This window comes from Achroia grisella, unplaced genomic scaffold (assembly GCF_030625045.1).
Source record: "Achroia grisella isolate CSIRO2021 unplaced genomic scaffold, CSIRO_AGI_Agris_v1 utg109, whole genome shotgun sequence".
Taxonomy (NCBI): domain Eukaryota; kingdom Metazoa; phylum Arthropoda; class Insecta; order Lepidoptera; family Pyralidae; genus Achroia; species Achroia grisella.
In genome coordinates this window covers 9,614,547-9,637,778 of record NW_026712573.1, presented here as the reverse complement: position 1 = coordinate 9,637,778, position 23,232 = coordinate 9,614,547, and the positions used below count along the sequence as shown (strand labels likewise).

At 31.9% G+C, this 23,232-nt stretch overlaps 1 protein-coding gene across 1 annotated transcript in view; it reads left to right on the top strand.

Annotated features, from left to right (window-relative positions):
- Positions 1-23,232, top strand: part of LOC131847268 (unconventional myosin-XVIIIa) — a 221,851-nt gene that overhangs the window by 22,346 nt on the left and 176,273 nt on the right. The window contains exons 2-4 of the mRNA XM_059196802.1: positions 3,848-4,030; positions 11,232-12,467; positions 14,521-14,658. Coding sequence (XP_059052785.1) covers positions 3,860-4,030; positions 11,232-12,467; positions 14,521-14,658 — 1,545 coding nt within the window. The 5' untranslated portion in view covers positions 3,848-3,859. The remainder of the gene's footprint in view (positions 1-3,847; positions 4,031-11,231; positions 12,468-14,520; positions 14,659-23,232) is intronic.

Sequence of the window (23,232 nt, the reverse complement as noted above, 5' to 3'; positions counted from 1 at the left end):
ATTATAAATAGCAGGGTTGTGTATCTGTCTGTGTTATTGTAACTTGTAAATGGGCGGATATATTTGAATGCGGATTATTTGTATGAAAATTTAATTGAAATGGTTAGCTTTATGTGATGATAATCTGTGTACTTACAGGTTTTAAAATCAAAGCAAAGATCCGTCCCGACTGTTATCCTAGTTTTTCGCTCGATATATTTAGATTCCCAAGTGGAAGGCGCCAGCTACCTCCCGTTCTCGGATTTTAGTTTGATATCGGTGTTTCCTTCACTGGAAAATCAGTCAGGAATAAATATTGACACAATTTTTTTGTCAGATTTGAACTCATAACCCTAATTCAGGCCAGTTAACCACTGATCTACTGCATTCATAACTTTTATTACAGAAATTAAATTATGCATACAATAATGCAAAACATAATGCATTATGCATACAAAGGATGTAGAGACGATGCAATCTAGCGCCCAAATCCTGCTGCTTTTTTGTGTTCCGAATAAAATAAACCATAGTACAATAATCTAAGGTACAGTTTGATTTCATGCGGTTAATAATCTTTGCACGAAGTTTACAGTTACTAGTATCTATTTGAGTTTTGTTCATAAAGTAATAAAATCAGGTATGTGTGTACAGTCGGAATAAGTTTATTAGATGATAAACTGGTCAATAAATGAAGATGGATTTTAAAATGTAAAAATTAATATACTGGAATTAATATACTCGTATCAAAACGCACTACATAAAACAAAAAAATTTCAAATATAAAATACATTTTTATTGTAGTTATGTATTTTATAGCGTCCGAAAATAAATTTAAATATGAATTTTATTTGTCCCATGTATGTGAAACAGGGTCATTGCACAAGGTAAATATGCTAAATATATTAGATTTACAGACGTAGTGTTGTTGATAAAAACGTTGAACCTTTTTTATTCAAGTTATTTATTTTATTTAAAAACAAAACACTATATAATTCGTTTTTAAGTGAGTTTGTAGTCGGTTTTAGTTTGAATGAACAAAGGGGCTGATATAGATAGAATAGAATTTTATTGTATCTTCAATACACAAATACAATCGAAAAACAAATAACAGTTAATGAAAAAAATGAAATTATTTTTACGCGGAAACACATAATGATCAGTGGCTCAGCATCGCAATCCTAATACAATACGGGATTAACTCGAAAACTATTAATTTTGGAAAATCCACTCTAAAGTTTTAACTTTAAAGTTTAATACCACAACCTGTATTTTTTATTTAGGTGTGCGATATATGTATACGGTAGAATTTAGGTCTTACGTGCCAATATAATGACTAAACGATTGCATACAATATCTTCAAAGACGTCAATAGAAAGATATGTGCAAATGAGATGCGATGTAGTACATTTGCTATTGTGCACACGATTGTTCAGCAATTTGTATGCGCGCACACTCGCCTAATACTGAACACAATGTGGTGACAGTTATTCGGATGGCATCACTATCGATTCATGATTGTAACTGTATGAGACATTGACAGAATACGCCTCTTGTCCAGGAACCGCTGTTTTTAATGTTTGTTTATTTAAATGTCTGTTTTAGGGTTTTCATACACTTTTGTTCATCTATAGTGTGATATTTCATATCATTCCCTTGTCAAGCGCAAGGATTTTGAAGTTCAAAATTTTAAACTACTAATACACTGAACTATAAAATATTATTAAACCTAGAAATGCATACAAATACAAATCATTGAAAGGTTAATCGTTTTATCGTTTGCAAAGTTTTCACAACTTATATGGGAAACATATTTTTTTCCTAATTGACTTACTCCGGGAGTGTAATCTCTAGTAATAGGAGTATATTTATAGAAAAATCTATTGACTGTGCCAATAAAGAATTATTTGACTTGATTTATAGACAAGTCAACCTTCAGGAAGTGTTAATTATGGGTATAGTATGTATAATACTGATTTAATTGCGACAATAAATCTTACGCTATACATCACTATCAAGGATACTGAAATTATTGGTCTACAATAACACATATAATTACTAGCTTGTAATCATGACTTTGTCTACGCAAGCATGATTAACTTAAATAAAACATATGTTGTTCTACTTGCCAATTTGAAAATTAAAAACGTATTATGAGAAAATTTATCATTGTTTAAGCTCTTAACTCGTGAAACTTAAAAACAAACAGACTTTAAAATTTAAAAAGAGTTTCTTCATACTTGTACCTACATTAAATTCGCAATGACACTCACTGAAATTAGGTTCAATCTATTTTACGAGTCGGCTGCCGATACCGACAAAGTGAATAACGTAAGCCTGCAAATGAAGCTGTATAAATCAGGATGAGGCATCTTTAAATGCTATTCCACAGGTGTTGGCCTTTAACATTCCGTCTATTATTTCTTGTGACTTCTTAGGTAGCAATACAGTGTGTATTTTTTTCATGTATTATAATTGAAATGGCAAATAAGTTAACGGCCCATCTACTGGTGGCAACTGTCGCCCATGTACATGAACAGCACCACGGACATAGTCATCAAGTGATGACTGTAGTTGTGGCATCTCACGCGGAGAATTTCACGCCAAATCATGAAATTACCATTTACTGGAATTAAAAAGAAAATATTGTGCCGAGGTTCCCACGGGAACAGGTTTCACGACCGCAAAATGGCGATGTTTCCTTCTAGGCTTACCGTTCCGAGCCTTGCCTCTAGTTATCTGTAACGTTATCTATATGAAAGTGAGTCCGTCTCTACTTGTTACTTTGTCACAGAAAACTACGTAATCCTCTTGGATTACAGATAGTTTGAAGCCCGCATTGCCAACTAATGTAGATAAAATCGGAACCGGTAGAGTCAGATTTTGAAAGACATCGTTTTCCTTAATGAATGACATTAATAGTATTGCGCACTCGCCTCTGCCAACGGCATGGGCTGGCGAAATGGAGGATGAAGAGAGGTCAGTTAGCCCATCATTGCGGACAACGAATAGTTTTTAACCACCACGATAGTTTAAAAAAAACACCAAGTGGAAGTCGACCTGATATGCTACACTGCTGGAAACTAGTTCCCAATGCCTGACGGAATTAAATGATGGTTTACAATTCCATAAATTTCTACACCAATTTTGTTATCAATGGAAAAAGAAGTTTCTAAAAATCTAGAGAAATGAATGTTTTCTAAAAATTTGCCGTAATTTATTGACGGAACTGATAGCAATTAGATAAATTCGTATCATTTCCATAACTAGTCTTTTAAAAACTGCCATGTGAAACTCCTGTCTGTATTGCCTTGTAGAAAGCGTCAAAAAATGCAGATTTAGTATCTGTTTTTGTTTTTTAAGATTGCGTAATATAATCTTATATTATCTGCCTGTCAGTATTTTACGATTCCGTAATGCCTCATTATTAATCCATTAACTACAAAAATTGCATAAGATGGTTTGTTCATTGTAAACGGTAATTATTTCCACTTACAATCTGATCATTCATAATAATATTTTTTTTTAATTATACCAACTACCTATCAGAAAGAATTTGATAATATCATTTTAAAACGTACAAATACTTTTATTATCCTATTGTAATTAGTAATTTTGAATCTTGATAGGTAGAAATGACTGTACCTAATAATGTATTTTGCCGAAATGTCGAAATACAACAGTAATTTCTGTCGTTCTGTATCTAAATGATAACCTAATTTACCTATTTACGTATACACATACCTATTTTTTATATTCAGGCGCCTGGTCAGTTGTGTTTATAGCAAGGACGGGGCATCAGTCAAACGTGTATGAAATACCTACTCTATGTATTTCATAATAATAAGTTCAATATCTTTGTTTGTTCCAGCTTCCGGCTGCCATGTTCAACTTTATGAAGAAAACGACTGGCCTAGCGGTTGGAGACGCTGGCAGTTGTGACGAGCGTGATGGAGAGAAAGAGCGGAGGAAAAAAGAAAAAAAGGAGCGAAAAGAAAGAGAGAAAAGAGAACGGATAGCAGCCGGGCTTGAGGAGCCGCTAAGACTGGAAGAGGTACAATTGCGTATTTAATTTATTTTTAGCTATGCAAAGGTTTTATCCTTGCACCTCTAATTCTCTCTAAACTCAGATTGCTCAGGCCATGTTTTACCAGCGAAGTGGTTTAAATCAACGACCCACCTTCGCTTTGGTCTACCACGATATAGATGCCCATCACTTGGTCCAATATGTGACAAGTTTGGCTCACCTCTCAACGCCATCCCGCCCACAAGTCTGGCCTGGCCTCCCACTTCAGTTTAGCTAACTTCATTCCTAGATCAGTAAAATATCAGTAAATTATTTATTTATTTTTATTACATTATATTTATTTATATTATTATTATATATTTTTATTTATTATTTTTAATATGTACTAATTATTACATGTACGTGAACATAATATGGTATAGAATAAAATAAAGATGGTTTGAAAATCACAATCAAAGCTATCTTTTTATTTCTATTCATCATCAGGTAGCCGTATGCCTATTCATTCTGTCAGCCTATTTGCTATTCTAGTTACATAAAAAATCAATTATACCGTAAGAATGATAAATCTTATTTATCACTTTAAAATACTGGTTAGATAGGTACATATTTTTTCAAAGTAGTCAGACGACTTCGCAGTTGTAACTGTGAATATGAAAACGACAGTATTTAACGTCTCTTAGCTGAACGAGTTCTATGAATCAAGAAGATCTACGATTTAGAAGCTCAGAACCGTAAATTTATGAAACATTAACGTATTGTTATCTTAAGGTTCTTTCTTTTTATTAGTGTTATTAATCGAGTCTTAATACGAATATTTTTTTGGTATATAAATGTATTTCCGTCTCACGACGTTTCTTTGTTTTTACTAATACTTTTTTATTTTGTTTATTTTTTCCAAAAAATTATGGTGTTAATGTAAAAGATTTATTTATTAAAGTTGAAATATTTAAATATTATTTGTAAATAAGAATATTTATAAAGCAGTATACATATATGTTATTTCTAGTTGTTTGTAGTAAAATTTACAATATTGACGGCTGTGCTAATGTAGCGGGTAAGCCCAACATTTTATTTCCGATGGGTGCAGGTTCGAATCCTTGCAGGTTACAAACATTTGTATTCATGAGTATTATTGTTTGTAATCGGTCTGGGAGTTTTCTATGTTCATTAAGTATTTAAAATAAAATGTATCTAATCACTTGTCTAATACCCATAATACGAAAGCAGAACTTCGCTTGGGACTAGATGGTGCTGTGTGAATTATCTTGGGTTACTATTATTATGTCATACGCTATATATTTATTCGAAAGACTAGTAACCTTAATGATCATTAATGTCCCGTGTAATATTATTTATATTCCTTATGCTTTCTTATATATATGCAACAAGTGTGCAATATCTTATGTAACATTGTCTTAATTCAGTGCAGTTGATTACAAAACATCATAATTATTTCACAAACAATTGCGTTTTATGTACCGTATAAATTATGGACTGATAATATCAATGCAATCAAAAAGTTTGTTCAAAGATTGTAAACGATCTTAAGCCTTTCCGTAGCTTTGTCAGAGAAAATAGAACATTGACAAGTTATCTGAATTTCCTAGGCTTCTGGTTTAAAGTGATATTTATTAAAGAATACGAACAAATAATTTATAATTACCGTCACAACTGTTGTCCCAAATGACATTGTCAAATTTAATTGTCGCTTTTTTATATTATTTTAAATTTACGAACATCTGTTTAAACTAAAAGTAAACACCAGTGTACCCTAAAACTGATTACTACATCACCTCATCAGTGAGCAAATTGCCTTAGCCCCACTATCTATGAAGGCTAAAATGCTTTGTATGGAATTAACATTCTATATATTTATTCTATGGTTAGGTAGTAGTTATTCTATATCGTAAACTCTCGTTCCTGACACACTCCATCAACAAATGATATACATCCTCTATTGTACCAGATACTTCACAATTATGTTTGAAGTCGTTGTGAACGCAACATTTGATATGCGAATATTTTGCTTAATGATTTATTTTTAAAACAAACGTGGTATAGAACGAACCTCCCGGTGTATCTGTTGGAGTGATTTGTTTTTTATCAATGTCTCTATCGCCGGAAAGTCAGTGAATAATATTAATTGATACAAAAAGTCTTGGACTCGGGCAAATTCTAACTCACGACCTTTCGTCCCACACGATGTAAGTCAGGGTAGTAATTATTACATTAGTACGTTAGGCCATAATGCAGAATTTATTCTTATTTCTATTACAAGAAATAGGTATCCTGACTATTAAATATATCGTCTGGTGTATCTTTACATGCACAGCATGGGACTCACGTGAATTATACCAGTTACGTCATTCTCAAGATAATTCGCCATCTACCAGAACATTATTGATATTTCAGTTTCATCTCCTTTAAGAGACAATCTCCAATCTTTAAGGCAACAAATTGTCAAGAATTCATGTTTGTTACTTAAAATGGTAGTTTCGATCTTTCCATGAACAAGATATGATCTCTGTGTGCCTTGTCACTGTGGCAATAGGTCAGCTGTTAGTTGCACCATAGCCTGGCATTCAGCGTTCGATTAATTTGTGACTTCTGGTATTTGAAAATTAAATAGTATATTTAACCATTTGTTTTTTTAATTAGATGCTTGGGATTTTAAAATATAACGAGCAAGTAAAAAAAATGTTAGCTCAATTCCTGGTTATCACTACGCCCTATATACTTATAAAAGGCATGAGTTTGTGATATGCAATTTATGTTGACTGCATATGATACAAATAGTATATATATCAAGATAGACTCTATACGTCGGGAAATAGGTAAGGCCAAGGTACCCATCTCAGATTCATCTATTACTGCTGCTTACTTTTTGAGCTGCGTTACGGTTTCAATACGGATTCAACACGTACGTAATACGTTTCAATACGGATGTGATATATGGCTGTAAAATTACAGGGTACGTAGACATGTACAACTCCTCAGAAATGATAACGTATGACTGATATAACATTAGTTTCGTGATGACCTCTTTTCCGTGGTATTCCTGTCTATACACGATAATTATCACTTTGCTTGAGGTAGAGTATCAGCTTGCATTCAATCTAGTTACGTTAAAAAAGTGCAATATATTATTTATGAGTAAACAATATATGTTGACGCAAGTACACGATATCTACTTTGATAATTTACAAAGATAGCTGTTGAATAATTGTTATCAGTCTCATCAATCGATTAGTTATAAGTATTTTTGATAAGCTTACTTTAGTACTGATTTATTTTTGTAATCTTACCGTGCCACTGTGCCATTTCTTTTGTTTGACAATATTATTGTAAAACCAAAACCACCCTTATCAACAGTTTTGGGAATTATAAAATACTATTAAAAATATTATTTCTCAGAACATTAATCTCCAACCTGGCAAATGTAACGATTTTGAAATTGAGATCTAAAAATTTTATATTTATTACAAGTAATAGATTATTATTAACTATTATTTATTTTTATTTATTTTTTATTTAACTTTAATGCACACAATATAATATATAGGATATATCAAATCAACCATTGGTGGTGCAGAGTTCCTAATATTTTTGCAAAAAATATATATATAAATATAATATTTACTACACTAATGGATAAATCAAAACTTTAAAAAAACATAATTTATTCATTTAATAATATTTCATATATATAGCATAAGATCCGTATGATTTTATAAAATTTTGAATGCCTACTAATAACATGGCCGGTGGGCGCTTTAGACTGTAAATAAAATAAAGCAAAGTTATTTTTTTATCAGTTTTTCAGGCTACTACTTCTAAACCGTCAATAACTGGATAGGTACGAGTTTCATTATTATTTCGAGAATTTTCTCGGAAGATTTATCAGTATTATTTGTACAGGATTGTACATTACTCGTACATCCGTACGAAACCGAGGTGGATCCCTAAAACAATAGTCGAATCTAATACAAAACACAATAGGGCCAGATGGTAAACACACATATCTCTAATGTGCCCAGAAACATAAGGAGAGTTTGATCCCCATTCTGTAGACGTCACGGTCAACGCACAGAGATCCGGTAGCTCTCTGCAACCGGAACAGGTCGAACAATAGGATTGAATATATGTTATATGCCTTAGGTATATATGTGTTTATATATATATATATCTTATATATAAAATTCTTGTGTCATAATCTTAGTTACCATAATCCTCCGGTTGGACCGATTTTTATGAAATTTTATATGCAGGCATTCAGTAGGTCTTAGAATCGGCTACTATTTATTTTTCATACCCCTAAGTGATAAGGGTTGTTCACCCCTAACAGTTTATTTTTTATTCTTTGGACAACATTTTTATTTTTTTATAATGTGGCATTAAAAATAGGTCAACTTCTATTTTTTAATTAATTAAAAATTGGATGGAGATATCTGGTTGTAGATCTCAGTACAACAGGTCTAAAACATCTGGCAATGCCCAAACCCCTCAATATTAAATATAATAGATAATTGTAAAATATGGCCTCACAGAGTTAAATCAAATCAAATTTATTTGCCATGTTTATGGCAGGTTTACATTGGTTGTTATTGTAATATAATGTCCCATTATGTTTTGCCTCATTAGGCATGCAAAATATATAAATATTATTCAATTATTAAAACAATTGTCATCCGAGTAATTATAAATACATATTATTATTATTAATTTAACAACTCGTTATTTAAACACTTTGTTATAGCGCTATCTAATTCCAAACTAAGCAGAATTTGTATTGTACATATATGTACTAGACTTACCTATTTTACTATTATTTGCACTATTTCCATATACAATTAATCAGAATATGAACAGATGTTGAGATGTGAGCTCGTGTACAATCTAAACATCTTCAAATTTACTTAAAAATCGTTCAGCCGCTTGGGATTATTGGAATATAATGGAATTTTCAAAACTCATATAAATTTAATAAACAGTCAAACAGTGCTATAATTTTAAAAACATTCGTGTTTATAAAATTAGTATAGATATTAATATTTTTTAAGAATATTATAGTGGTACCTACTCAAAGTCGGTAGATGTAATTGGTAAATAATGTTATGCTCGATTGATTCTAATTGTCGCGACTAATGAATGCACCAATTATTCCGATCTATTTATTTTTATTTAATTGTTCTCAATGTTGATTGTAAACAATTGGTTGATTGACTGTCCTCAATCGTACTGCAATGCTAGGCCGTAGCTGTGTGGTCTGTGATTTGATGACATGATGGTGGTGACGCTCTCTAGTTGAGAGGTTTCAAGTTGATTCAATTGGGCTTGAGTACTTTGGTATAATGTTTTGTTAACTAATTTGTATGGGAACGTAATTTATCGTATGTATATGCTATCGATATAAGCGATTTTATATTGTAGACAAAAGCTCTGTTTACACTAATGTGCCGGTTTGAGTAATTCTTTTACCGTTTTAAAGGTATTCCAGGGGACATAGACATATGTTAAATATATACAAAACCCAGGAAGTTATGATCGCTAGGACGAGCTGGAGGGAACTACTAGTTTTACTAATAAAATTCAACGCACGTTTTTATTATTTATTATATTTGTTACTTCAATTAGACGTTTTAATTTATTTTCTAGCATTTCATTATAAAATTGCAATTGTGGATTAGCAATTGGGACTATGGAAATCAGAGCAATATCAGCACATATAACAGCGTCAACATAACAAAAAAATGTTACATGTCAACTCTGTGAAAATATCAAGGAGTTACTTTTAAATATTTCAATTTTACAGTACTTACTAGTGAGAATTGGGAATTGTATAATGATATGATTATCCTTTCTATTGTCCATCAATAGTCAAAACTCCGAGTGAGATAAATTATTTGCCATTTCAATTGTTACAACCTGACAAACTGCATCTTTAATTGTTATAAAAAGATGTAAAAGATTTTTTCCCAAGAACACTAAATAAAGTATGTGAAAATAAATTCTATCGCTGCTTTTGATTAAGCCACTATTCAGTAAGATACCTCTCTTAAAATTAAATGCTAACTGTCCTCCTTTCGCTTACGGATTTTAAACACTTTGTTAAGATTAAACAGAGCGAAGAATATATATATATAGGTTTCAACCTACAAATTATAGAAGTAGATGAAGTGTCAAGCTAGTTAAATATTTTAGCCTTGATAGGTCTTCTGCGGTTAATCTAATTACTTAGTGTAAGTGTACACTGCTATTCTAATTCAAATCTAACCCGAATGGTTGTCAGTAATTGTTTATAGTCGTAAATATTTTATAGGTAAACATTACACCTTATTACATATATTTTATAACTGTTTTATATTCCGCAGTTTATACTATTACGAAAAAGACATCTACTTATTCAGTTATTTCAAGTAAATTTTTGCAATGTGTTTTTTCTTTATTAATAAACTTAAATTAATAATTATCATAATATATGATAAATGTAATAGTATTAAATAAGTGATAAATACTAATTAATATCTATCTATATATTAATTAGTATTTATCACTCTTTTAATTTTATTAGCATTCGTTAATTAAAGTCTACTATCATGACTGTAAAATTATGTATGTGAAGAATGCTTAACTAAGTTATGAAAATTTTAATGTTTTTCGATTATCACTTTGTATTTATAAAAAGTCATAAACATCATCTCCAATCTCTTCATTAATTGCATTCTTAAAAGTCTGTTTCGCATATTGAAGCAGCGTATTCAGTCATGAACCGGTTTTGATACACTTTCGGTTACGTTTACGATATACACCGGCACACGACCATTGGTATGCGGTTTTTGCAATTGAAGGAACTTGACAGGTTTCATCACCTTTGCTCTTATATATCTCGTGTCACTTGAGACTATTTTTAACATTCTAATTTATTGGAAGCTAATGTCTTAAATAATAGTATCTACTATTGTTTGATTCATAGTTTTATTATCAACAACGACGAAACAAGTGTCATCTGTTTGACAAACTATTCTCATGTTTTGTTCTATTCATACTATCAGATAGCTATTCGATGACTTGTTAATTGCTGGTAAAATGTTTCGAGTCTTGAACTTAATCTAACATGACGAACAGATTTTTTCTATTTACCAATTTATATTATGGCCTCCATGTCTGCTCAACCGTGTCTCAATATTACCACTACAATTTGCTCAAATGTTTTTGTTGTTCACAGGTGCGACGCTCGCTGAAATTGCGGGGCAGACGTAAAGAAAAGGAGAAACTACCCTCCGGCATCACAGCTGATTACACCGCATCTTTGTTCGCTCATCTAGAACAAGATTCCAATTATTCAAATTACCCGCTCATATCTACCTCTGGCTCTAATTCTAACCTCAGCGACGAAAACAACCACCTGTCACCGGGATATCCGGCTACACATAACTGGAATAAAAAAGACACAATACTACAGTCGGATAGTTCTGAGACTTCTTTAAATTCTTTGAACAATCCAAATAACGTGAACACCAGTCCTCGACAACCACCGAGTCTACCTCCGATACCGCCTCGACCACCTAAAAGAGGCATTCTAAAAGGACCCCGTTTGAGCAATACTAGTTCTAATTCACAAGAAAGTAATGTCCAGAGTGCTGATACAGTGGATTATGTAAATGGCCAGGATCCATCAAATTTATTGGCACGGAATACACAGCAAAATGAACTCATTTCATATGGCATCCCACCATCGAAAAGTACTTCATCTAGCGATGATATGCAACAATTACAGAATTTTACCAAAAAGGTTATTCATAGCCCTGTTGAAAATCAATATAAAAACTACAAAAATAATTCTAGCAATCCTTCCATTGTCACACAGGACATTGATGAAGTGCCTAAAACAAATGGAAACAGTTACCATGGAGTTACATCTACGTCCCCCAGCGCTGATTCTTTAACTGATACTACTACGAACTCTTCGTTTGCTACACCTCCATTTTCTACCTCACCCGTCGGTGAATCGCAGGGATTCCATAGATGGTCTAGAACAAGTAATTTTGAAGATGTTTATTTGCCTTTACCGTCTCTGACTTCATTAAAATTACCAAAACCAAGAATTCTTACAATCTTGCGTCAGAAAGCTCCAAGAAATGATTTTGGATTTAGTCTTAGACGAGCAATGATTCAAGAGAGAATATTTATTGGAGAAACAAAAGAACATAACGGTCACGAAGAGAATGGTTTACCTAATGGTGATAACAATTGCAATGGAAACATTACTAATGGATTTATTAGTAAATTGATTTACAAAGCTGTGATACTGGCCGAACCAGGCTCTTATCCTGGAGCTAGTGAAACCGGACTGCTTCCCGGAGACAAACTAATGGAAGTAAATGGAGTCAGTGTTGAAGGAAAGAGTAGAGAGGAGGTCATCGACCTTATCAAGAGCAGTCAGGATTCAGTAACCATCAAGGTTAGTATATTACAATGTTAATGAAATGGTAATTAACTTTAAGAATTTACGTTTTTGTAGAGTTGTCTTGTAAGAGAAAGTATATCACAAAATGTTTAAAAGAATTAAAAGAAACAGTAGCTCAGTTGCATGTATACAACTTTGATTCTAAGACCTGTCAGTAAAAGTATTTAAAATAAATTCTTTAATTATGATTATGAGCGACAATTGTTTTCCAAAAATGAAATTTTCTCGTCTTTTGAAGAAACAGCGGCACGTGAGTATTTTTTAATTAATTTAATCTTAACTGCGTTATTTCGGAAGTTCACGAAATCAATAAGATCTAATATAAGTTTATAAAAATGGTTGTTATTCTATTAATAATTTACATAATTAATTTCCTATATAATGATCAATTAAACACATAGTATCCGCTTAATTATTCTATGAATATTTCAAGTGTTTTTAATGAATGTGCGTTCCTTGACCTATGTTAATATCAAATTGATCTATCTACATCTTGGAAATATTACTGTACTGGTTTTTATCTGAGTATAATTTCATGTTTTAACTTATCGTGAAACAAGGCTGTTTAGTTGCATACATTACTGTTTCATCCAATATTTTTATTATCATTTCGAAGAAGTTCTAATCATTTTGCCACACAATTTGCTGAACCGTTACTAACAGTATACAGACATTATTCTGATCTCGTCGCGTGACCACCAACGTTTTCTGTGAAATTATTCAAATGAAACATTAATTTTATTTTAACGTTTAAGCACAGTGTTCAACTGACAGACATAACATCAACGTCTCGTTAGTGGTAATTTATCATGATATTGCAAGTGATGGCTAAACTGTTGAAACTTTTATTGCTTCATTAAAAAGTTTTATTCTTAGTGTTACAATAATGATCTAAAAGTCTGTAGGAACGTGCTGAACTGTATTTGATTTATTTGAAATGTATCTTTTAATATACATGTATATCTTGGATAATTTTAGTATCGTAACTTCTGTTTAAGGTATAGACGCCTTGTTAATAATTCATATGATGTTGTTCATGGACAAATATTTTCATACTAATAGTTTTTTTTTGTATTCTAGTTTTGTAAACCATATAGTGTACAAATGTTTTTTAGAAACCCTCTACATTCATGTCTTTTAACAGTAGTGTCTGCGAAATACCGATATACAGTCAGTATGGAATATTTTTAATTATAGAGTAGAAAAATGTGGTGATGTAGATATATAGGTTTTAGACTTTCTCATGTGAGTTTACAAGACTACTGTGAAACCACTTTCGTTATGGCGTCCTGTCCACTTAACACTTTTACTTAGGTGCATTTTCCGTTAAAGTCGCTACATGGATTGCATGACACAAATAGTAATTTGTGTAATAGATCTTATGTGTGGTATGTTATTAACGAACGGAGGAATCTTAACTAGTTACAGCATATTGCAATTTATTGGTAAAAGTATGTAATATTAGAATTGTTTGTGCATACTTGTACGCACTGTGAAAATATTTTGTGGTACACGCATATGCCATTAGAAATTTCATGAAATCCTTGTTATAAAATCCTAGATGATTTTGGATTTGTTTGTCGTTTGATCATCTTTTTTCTAATGGTTGCTAAAAGAATGACCTATGTAAACTGTTAATCCAGTATGACTTGGGTTAGAATTATGAATCTCATCGGGTTGACTAATATATATGTATATATTCCAGTTCAGTAAAGAATTGGTTTCCTTAAGATGGGTGATCATAACAGTTAACCAATTGGCCGCTACATTTGGAAACTATTTAAATTTATGACTATTTCTAGAGGTTCTTTTATGAAGCCTAATTATACCAAGTCAGTATATTACATAGTATAAAATAAAGTCGTTTCCGCTGTCTGTTCGCTTATCTTTCAATCTACGCAACAGATTTTAATGCAATTTAGCAATAGATAGATTGATTCAAAAGGAAGGTTCATATTTGTAATACATGTACACCCATACGAAGCGATAGCTAGTATATGATGAATTCTTCTATTTTATTTATACTAAATCGCGAATTTAATAACAGGTGCAACCAATAGCAGAGTTATGCGAGTTATCGCGCAGGCGTGCTGCTGATGGTGGTGGTGACGTCGACCTCTCCGACAGCAATGTTCGAGGTGGAACGCTCAGCCGCTCCGGCAGCCGGCGGTTCACGTCCACACAGGTATGTGTCTAGATAGACTGATATTTCTAGGACTCATAAGTTCTTTTAAACGATTATGTTCTTGTCTAATTCTGATGCCATATTATGAACTTTTACTATATGTACTTATACATGATAATATGATTTTTCTATGATTAACATCACCGTAGTTTCTCCGCCATGCAAACGTAGAATAGGACAAGATAGATGTGTTATTTTTGCTTCTCTTGCGCATCCATTTGGATCTTAGAGTTCCAGAGTCAAAAAGTTGAAACGGAACTGTTGTACTTTTTGTCTGTTTCTATTTTTAAAATATTGTTATTGATAGGAAATTTAATAATTTTAAAATAATGATAAAATTTATATAATTTTTAATGCGGACTAGGTAGTCCGCAAACATTTATTTTGTTGTTTGATAGCTTGCGTTATCGTGGTAAAGAGGATTTCTAAGAAATGAACTGCATCTATACATCTGTCTTAATACAAGCTGTCAGTTATTTAACTTACTGGTGTTGAAAAAAACTAACAACAAACGTTTATCTGTCGCTTGATTTTCTTATCGTATTCAAGGTTTCTTTTGTATTTTCATTTGTTCACGCTAAAGTAATTCTGCACTCTCGCTGTGATGCAGAAAATTGAATATTGATGTTATTGCGATTGTATCTAAAGTGTAAGTGTTTATTACCCAAGAATGATATTAACTTTTTCTAAACAATTACAAGCGTGACGAAAGACTTTTAATTAAAATGGATTTATATTTCATAATCGTAAAAGTTTGTTCCACAGACTTCAAAATTGTTGATTTAATATTGAATAAATGTTTTAACATTTTAATTTGTAGAGGTAGACCCAAATTATCATAATACTTACCTATAATGCTATAATTACTTATTATATGATGTTGATTTTGGTATATTGTGATTTTGTAACATAAAATATTTATTGTATTTAAAAAAAAATCTATAATATTCTATTATATGAATATAATTTGATATATCAATACAAAGAAAGCAGTTCAAAAATAATTATATACTAGATAAACCTTAGCATATTATAATGTTTTTAGATAGCTATCGTTTATATATGACGACAGCTATCCAATAACCACAAGATATTATCGTGTTACATATCGAATTATTGATGCTGAGCAGTGATCTTGTCAGGATAATCAAATCGCGCGTCTGTTGAACACCGAATTGAGATCGTGTCACCGTGATAATGTATATGAATATTTTTTTAGACACGTTACTCAAATAGATTGAGATATTGGTATTATAGGAAAATATTTTTATGTATTCTTTTTATAAATGTCTGATACTTCTTTTTTTATTCTACAAAATCACATTTATAAAAGGCGAGCTTAATGCTATATGGTATTCTCTACCAGCTAACCTTTAGGTAGAAATAGATAAACTGTGACAATAAGAACTATAAAGATATAGAAATATACAATATATACACAAAAATAAATAAATATGCTATAAATAATATGGATACATAAATTCTTTACATAAAAGCTTCTTCCGTGCGATCTGATCCTAGTTATGTTATTGTAAATTAAACCTCCTTGTTAATACATTTTTTATAGCCATATATTTTTAGATGTTCCTGTCACTGTTCTTCTTTTGTTTTTTTTTTTATTGTAATTAATCTTTTCACAGTATACTGAAGCAAATTATTTTCCTTTATCCACAATTATACCTAGTTTTATTAGAATCACCATAATAACCAATTGAGAAATCCATAATACTCCCCAACATATATTTATTGACTGTGATGAAATGTTATGCCTATGCCTTGTCTATGACCAATACATGATAGCTAAACCTAACCATTGGCTGAACATTTGAAATGTCAAGAGGTAACAAATCCAGTAATAATGTTAGTAATGAGGCGAAGCATGTAAAGGATAGAAGATCTTTGGTTATTTGTTGCTTAAATTGATTTCAAATAAATTTTAATCAGTTCGCAAATGGATGATCAGTTATTATAGAACCGCCCACTCATGCATAAACGAAATATCTCCTTTGGAAAGTTTACACTCTTTCCCGAGGAGATAAAAACGATCGCTCCTAAGAATATCCTTCAATTCTTGTCCCTGACGGGTCTAGGTAGCGAACTCTGAAAAGGGCGAGCACAATAGATCTATGTAGGTCGCAGTGCTACAGGTGCTACACATCTGACAATAGCCCAAACAACCCAATAAAAATATTATAGAACCACTATCCACATAGAATTACTTTAATTCTAATTCAACTTAGTTACAGCCATTTATGAATTATATTTCACTTTATAAAATAGAGTATCAATATTTTTTGTTATATATACTTATATGAGATTAAATTGCCGAATTTACATTTTTATCACAGCCTATATAAATAATAAAGAAATAAGTATGCTATTTTGTCAGTAAATGTGTATATTCTCTATAGAATATAGAATTTATTAGGAAAAATTCATAAACTCCGCCAACGCATATTCAATGTGATGTGATGCAACAAAGCAAAACAAACCGTTTCTTTGCTACGCTGCATCGTAGTTTTGTCCGTGATTCTAAGATATAACGTAAATGTAGGATACGACAGTCGAGGTTCTTACAACTGGCAAGATCTATTGTCTTGGTGAGGATTTGTTTCCTATTGTTCATGTAATGTGTCCTTTTTCATGAATAGTTTCTGAAAAAGTTACAATTACTTTTTTAAATTATTTATTCACTGACTCATATTTATTCAAACTGCATTAAAGTAGGTGTTAGTTTCATGAATGCAATGTCTGCCTTAATATCTAGGGAGTATTAAAAAGTAATTACAAGCAATACTTTTTTATAATTGTGGAATGGCAAAGGAATCGATAGTCCACCAGATGGTAAGCGTTGCCATTTTAAAGGACTAAGATATCATGGCTTTTATCCTGTAATTTGACTACCTAATTTTACCGTACAACCGAAATACAGCATACAAAGCAAACTGCTTAGCGGCTGAAATAACAGAGAAAGAAGAGACGGAGACGACTTTTTAAAATTAGTGGCTGAAATAGGTGTGATTGAGATATCCACGAATATGACTTTTTACAAAGTATACCTCTATGTCTACAACCTACAAGGCCAGACATCAAATTACTTTGTTCTGTGTCGATCCATTAGCTTAAGGTATCTGTTATTACATACGACAGAAAGTGTAAATTGAGATGTATTGACCCCCTGAATCGAGACAGCTCCACGACCCTCTAATACCGTAATAGCGGACTGATCAGTGACTCATACTTGGGGGACCATTGATTGAACACTCGAACCTACCACTCAGTTTGTTATTGACGTATTTCATATCAATCTAATATAAATGTCTCATCAGAAGAAGAATAAGTAAGAAACTTGTATGTTGCTCTTATAAATAATCGTTTTAACTTTACATTTTTAAATCGAAATGGACATTGTCAAATGTGTTGCTGTATATATTTGAATACAATCTGTGGAGGCGAGTGATGTAGAATTTAATTTGTTTTATCCAATAATAATATTAGTGTTTCCATTACAGGAGAGTAATTATTTTTCGAACTATTCTAATATTGTCGGCCGTAGCTGGCCTTTACAACTTCACATGAAGGAGTTCAGTAAGAAATATAAATTGACACGTTTTTGGTATTAGTATTATATTATTCGTACGTATTTACTATTATAGTATATAATATTATTCGTACGGGTCTACGGGTCACACTATTTTATTGAATACCATTTAGTTTGCTGTGCATTATAATTATAAAATTTTATAATTTGATTATTTAATACTTAAATTTAAAAAATCAGTCAGTTTAAATTATTTAAACACTCGTATTAGCTACTATTCTGTAAAGCCGAAAGTGTGTCTGTCTTCTTTCTTACGTTTCCACGATTAACGGAGCCTAAATGGAGCTTAAAGAAGTTTGACGAAGATGAGGGCTATCTTTTAACTCAAAAAAGTAAACGAACTCGCGGGTAACAGCTAGCGAACCTATATTTTGCAGACTTTTTACAGAATGTAATACATTGCTTTTTTGTAGACACCATATATTCATATATCAGTGAGAAGTGTGTATAAATGTAAAGAAAACAAATGAAAATGTATCACACTCTTTTCTTCTTGGTATGTAAACGTACATATATCTGGGCAGACGTGTAGTACCTACGTTGGTATATATGTATATGTCAATGCTTGTTACTAGTTTAAACAGATTCCCCAGCCTATTGACGTCAAGTAAGGGTGGGGCGTATAAGTATCTACCTAAGTGCAGGTATTGCGAACTTAGTCTTTGATGTCAGCAGGGATGTACCAACAGTACAGGCATGCAAATATTACGAGATTTTTCGCTTTTTGTATGAGAACATACTCAATAATACTCATACAAGTTACTACGAGACTTTTTGCTTACGAATATCGGTCATATTCGAGATTAGCAAGTCAAGGGGAACTAATGTACGAGATTTTCTCAGATTATATATTTTTTGACACGAGGCTCTTTTATTTTTATTTATTTATTTCATAAACTTTTTATTTCTTCTTGCGAGACAGTTTTAGTTTTATGTGTTTTTTTTTAATTCAGGCAATTTAATATTATTTATGCCGCAGTATTGCCCCATAATATATATATTTTGCAGACTATACAGTCGCTGATAAAAATCAACAATATACAACAAACTGAAATAAAATGCGCATACAGTTGTTTGCTTTGTATTTCGGTCTGGTCTTTGTATCTGATAAATAAAAAGAGTCGCTATCACTTTCATAATAAGGTTTACCTAAGCCTGTACTGATTTTGCAAATGTTGTAGTGCTTTTGCGGAATGAAATAAAGTATTAAAAACAGTACCACTGCACGCGATATTCACTTCGTAGACTAAACTGACTGTATCTAATCAGATCACATCACTCTACCTTTATTTACTAGCACCTGTAAATCTTTATCTGCCGTCATGTTATCGGTAACGTTAGCTCTATACGTGGTAAAGGGAATACCAAGCCTAAACGCCATGTAGATAAATTTGAAATAGATCCTTTTATATCAAGAAACAAGGTGCAAATCTGAACATATAGGTATCCAGTTAGATTTTGTAAGCAGTCGTCTGCTTGGGTACCTCAGTCTCACCTCAATTAGTTGTAGAGTACAGATTAGGTAGTGAAATTACAGGATAAGAGAAATGAGGTCTTAGTTCTCCGAAATGGCAACGCATTAATGGTACCACGGTCGTCACAACTTACATGATTGTGGAGCTATTCATGTACAAATATATACACAGTTAATATACTGGTGTTACACTAACTAAACGGTTATCACTTACTATCAAGTGGGTTGTAGCTTCTTTGCCATTGCAATTAGAGAAAAAAACGTATTTATGAAAAAAATTCTGAGAAGTGTCTTAAAAGATTTTTTAGTTATCGAATCACCAGACCTTGAATGAAGATCTTGATTGATTGCCTCAGAAATCGTACCATTTGCGATTTAATAAAAGAACATTTTTCAAATTATGATATTAATATTTGAAACGATTCCAGTCCAATTTATAAATGTTTCTTGTTAAATAAACGGCTCTACACTCACATGGAATATATTATGTGTAGCGTGTTGCCAGTTACATTGTTGAAACTTCCCCTTGTATGCTAGTACCCCTTTAAATCTTCTAGCCCTATTCATATGCCACTAATATAGAAAGAAGTATTCTCTTTGTTTTTGTTTTTTTTTAAAGAGAAGTCTGTATACCGCATAGACTGTACAAGAACTTAGTTGATTGATATAGGAGTATTATGAAAATTTTAATGTAATCTATATTAGTTTACTTTTAAATACATACATAGGTTACCTAATTTTATGACAATATATTTTAAATTTGCATTCCTATAAGTTGGGGTAATTAAACAGTTGTCAATAAATAATAGTATCTGGAAATGTATGTAAATTGTTCCAAAAAGAAAATACAGATTTGGATTCGTTTTATTTTGTTTAAAAGCTAATTTGAGCGAGATAGCTCCAAATTATGAAATATATAAATAAAAATAAAGTTAATAAAAATATAAATAAAGGAAATTGGAAATCTCAGTTTCTAGTTGTCCAATGGGAATTAGGATTTGAACAAGTTGTTGGAGGTATATTAGAGATTTAATTTTAAATTTTATTTTTAATAATTTGTTACAATCTTTCTTTGTTACAACCTCATTTAATTTTTTCTTCGATACGCCCTCTTCTTTTATTATTTATCTTACGGTATCTAGGCAGCTAGGTATTGTATTTATAATTAATGAAGTTCTTTACGTCTTGTCTTTTATCCCTTTTCCACTTCAGTTTTTAAATTATTAACGAAAAAGTTATCGATTTTCCCGAAAACGGAGATTACCGATTCTGCCCAACTGTGCGCAGATTGTCGGTCACTGAACCGAGGTGGGTTGTCTAGACGCCCCGCCTTACGCTATATAGTAATATATAGATTTTAGTCTAGAAAGAAATTAATTTTCTTTTATTTTTTTATTACAAACATTTAAATCATAGAATATTGCGATAACTAATGATCCGTATAAAATAAACCATTTTGTACAAATAGAAAAGTGTAGGTACGGGGTTTTTTTTTTTGGGATGATAATGAAATGGTGTACCGCCCGACTGCGCTAACGGTTTACCCGGGCGGGGCACCAGTGGAGGATGATAAGATAAACATGAGGTCAGGTCAGTTAGCCCATCGTGACAAATTCACTAGGAATTTATAACAATGGTTTCCAGGAGGAACCACGTGGAGGTCGACCTAACATGGTACATTGCTAGCAATGGGGATTACTAGTTCCCATTACTAACAATCCCCTTTCCCCCTCATAGAGGTGGTAGTTAGCGGTGTAGGTACGGGGTTATACGCAATGCGGAATTGCGCATATATAATCTTTATCTAATTTACACTTATTTATTATTGGAATAGTTTTCTGATTGTAGGTTAAAATATACTAGCGGGTTATCAGTTAAGCATGAGAGGAGAAGGATTATCCTGTTAGACTTTGTACAAAGTCGTCTGGTTTTACTGTGTCTCATCAATTTCTTCCGCCAATCAGTTTTCTTTTGTTAGTTGTTTTTGGTTGAAGCATAGATATTACAGGATTTGGAAGCACAAGATCTTAGTTTTATGGAATGGCAACGCTTGAAGGGCATCACGGTAGTAACTTTATGACGTGTTTAAGTACATTTATATTGCCACTTATTATCAGATGGACCGTCATATTGTTTTCCATTTCAATCACTTTCAGGTTTCGGTTAGATAATCGCAACGAATTAATCGTGATGCTTGTTTCCAGCTAGAATAGTTGAGATGACCTGTCAAGGTACATTACTCGCAATGACGACCGATAGTTCCCTTATCAGCAATGTCTTTCTCCTAATTATTATGCCTTGATGGACTTTCAGACTTTTATATTCCAATGCTTCTTATTTATGGCATTCTATGTACCTATTATAAATAGTATATATACCTATTTAATATTGTAATAATTTCAACTAAATATAAAAAGGATGAATATTTGTTTATACACAAAATTGAGCTGAGTAACTTCGTCTGCAAATATTTCTATTTTTGCAACACTTCTTTTTACAGTTTCGCTCATATTGGTAATTTACCAAATCAGTTTAGTAGTAACTGAAATTACTCCGGAAATTCAAACTTGCAAACTTTATCTCTTTATAATATTAGTATAGAAATATAGATAGATAAAAACCTACCATGATCTTGGCAATCGGTTGAAAATACTCTATATGAAATTTTATTTACCCTAAAAGTAGCTTTAACCTGTAATTATTTATTTATTCGCTCTGCTGAGCCCTCGAGATTTATTATGCCAACAAAAGACAATATAGAACATATTACTTCCCTAGTCTTATTTTGGGGTAAGAATACGGGGGTTGAGCGATGCTTGTGCGAAAAGACAACATGGCTGCGGCTGTATGATAGAGATACGAGTATAGAATGCTCTTACCCCTCTGAAAAAGTATATTTGATAGTGATAAATTTCGTTTTCGTTGAAATAAATTTTGGTCATATAATAGAGCAAAGGTATGACAGATTTCCCATATGAAAACAAAATGCAATGCCATTAAATATTATATTATGTTTACATATTATAAAATGAACGGCTTAGTGTGTTCGTGTAGATCTTTTAAAATACGCAACGGATTTTAATGAAGTTTTCAGCAATAGAGTTATTTAAGGTTTATATGTATAATACATGTACAGCCGTGCGAAGCCAGGGCGGGTAGATAGTTTTATATAAATAAGTATAAAATTATTATGATATTTATATTTTGTAGTAATTTTAAAGGAGTTGCGTGCATCTGACGCAGTAGCCGTAATGAGAATGGCGTGAACAATGTGTTCAATGTAAAATAATTGCTGAAATGAGTACATTGTACTCATATTCAGCTGCATCTGTACATATATTTGTCGTTCTAACTGATCTAATACCGCACATTCTTTTTTCTTTTCTTCGTCTTCTTTTCACGTGTCTAATGAAACGTTAAAATTATTTTTTTGTTAAATTTCTTGTTCATTATTAATTAATTTTTATATGTAGGTATAAATTGTTAATTCTCTATTATG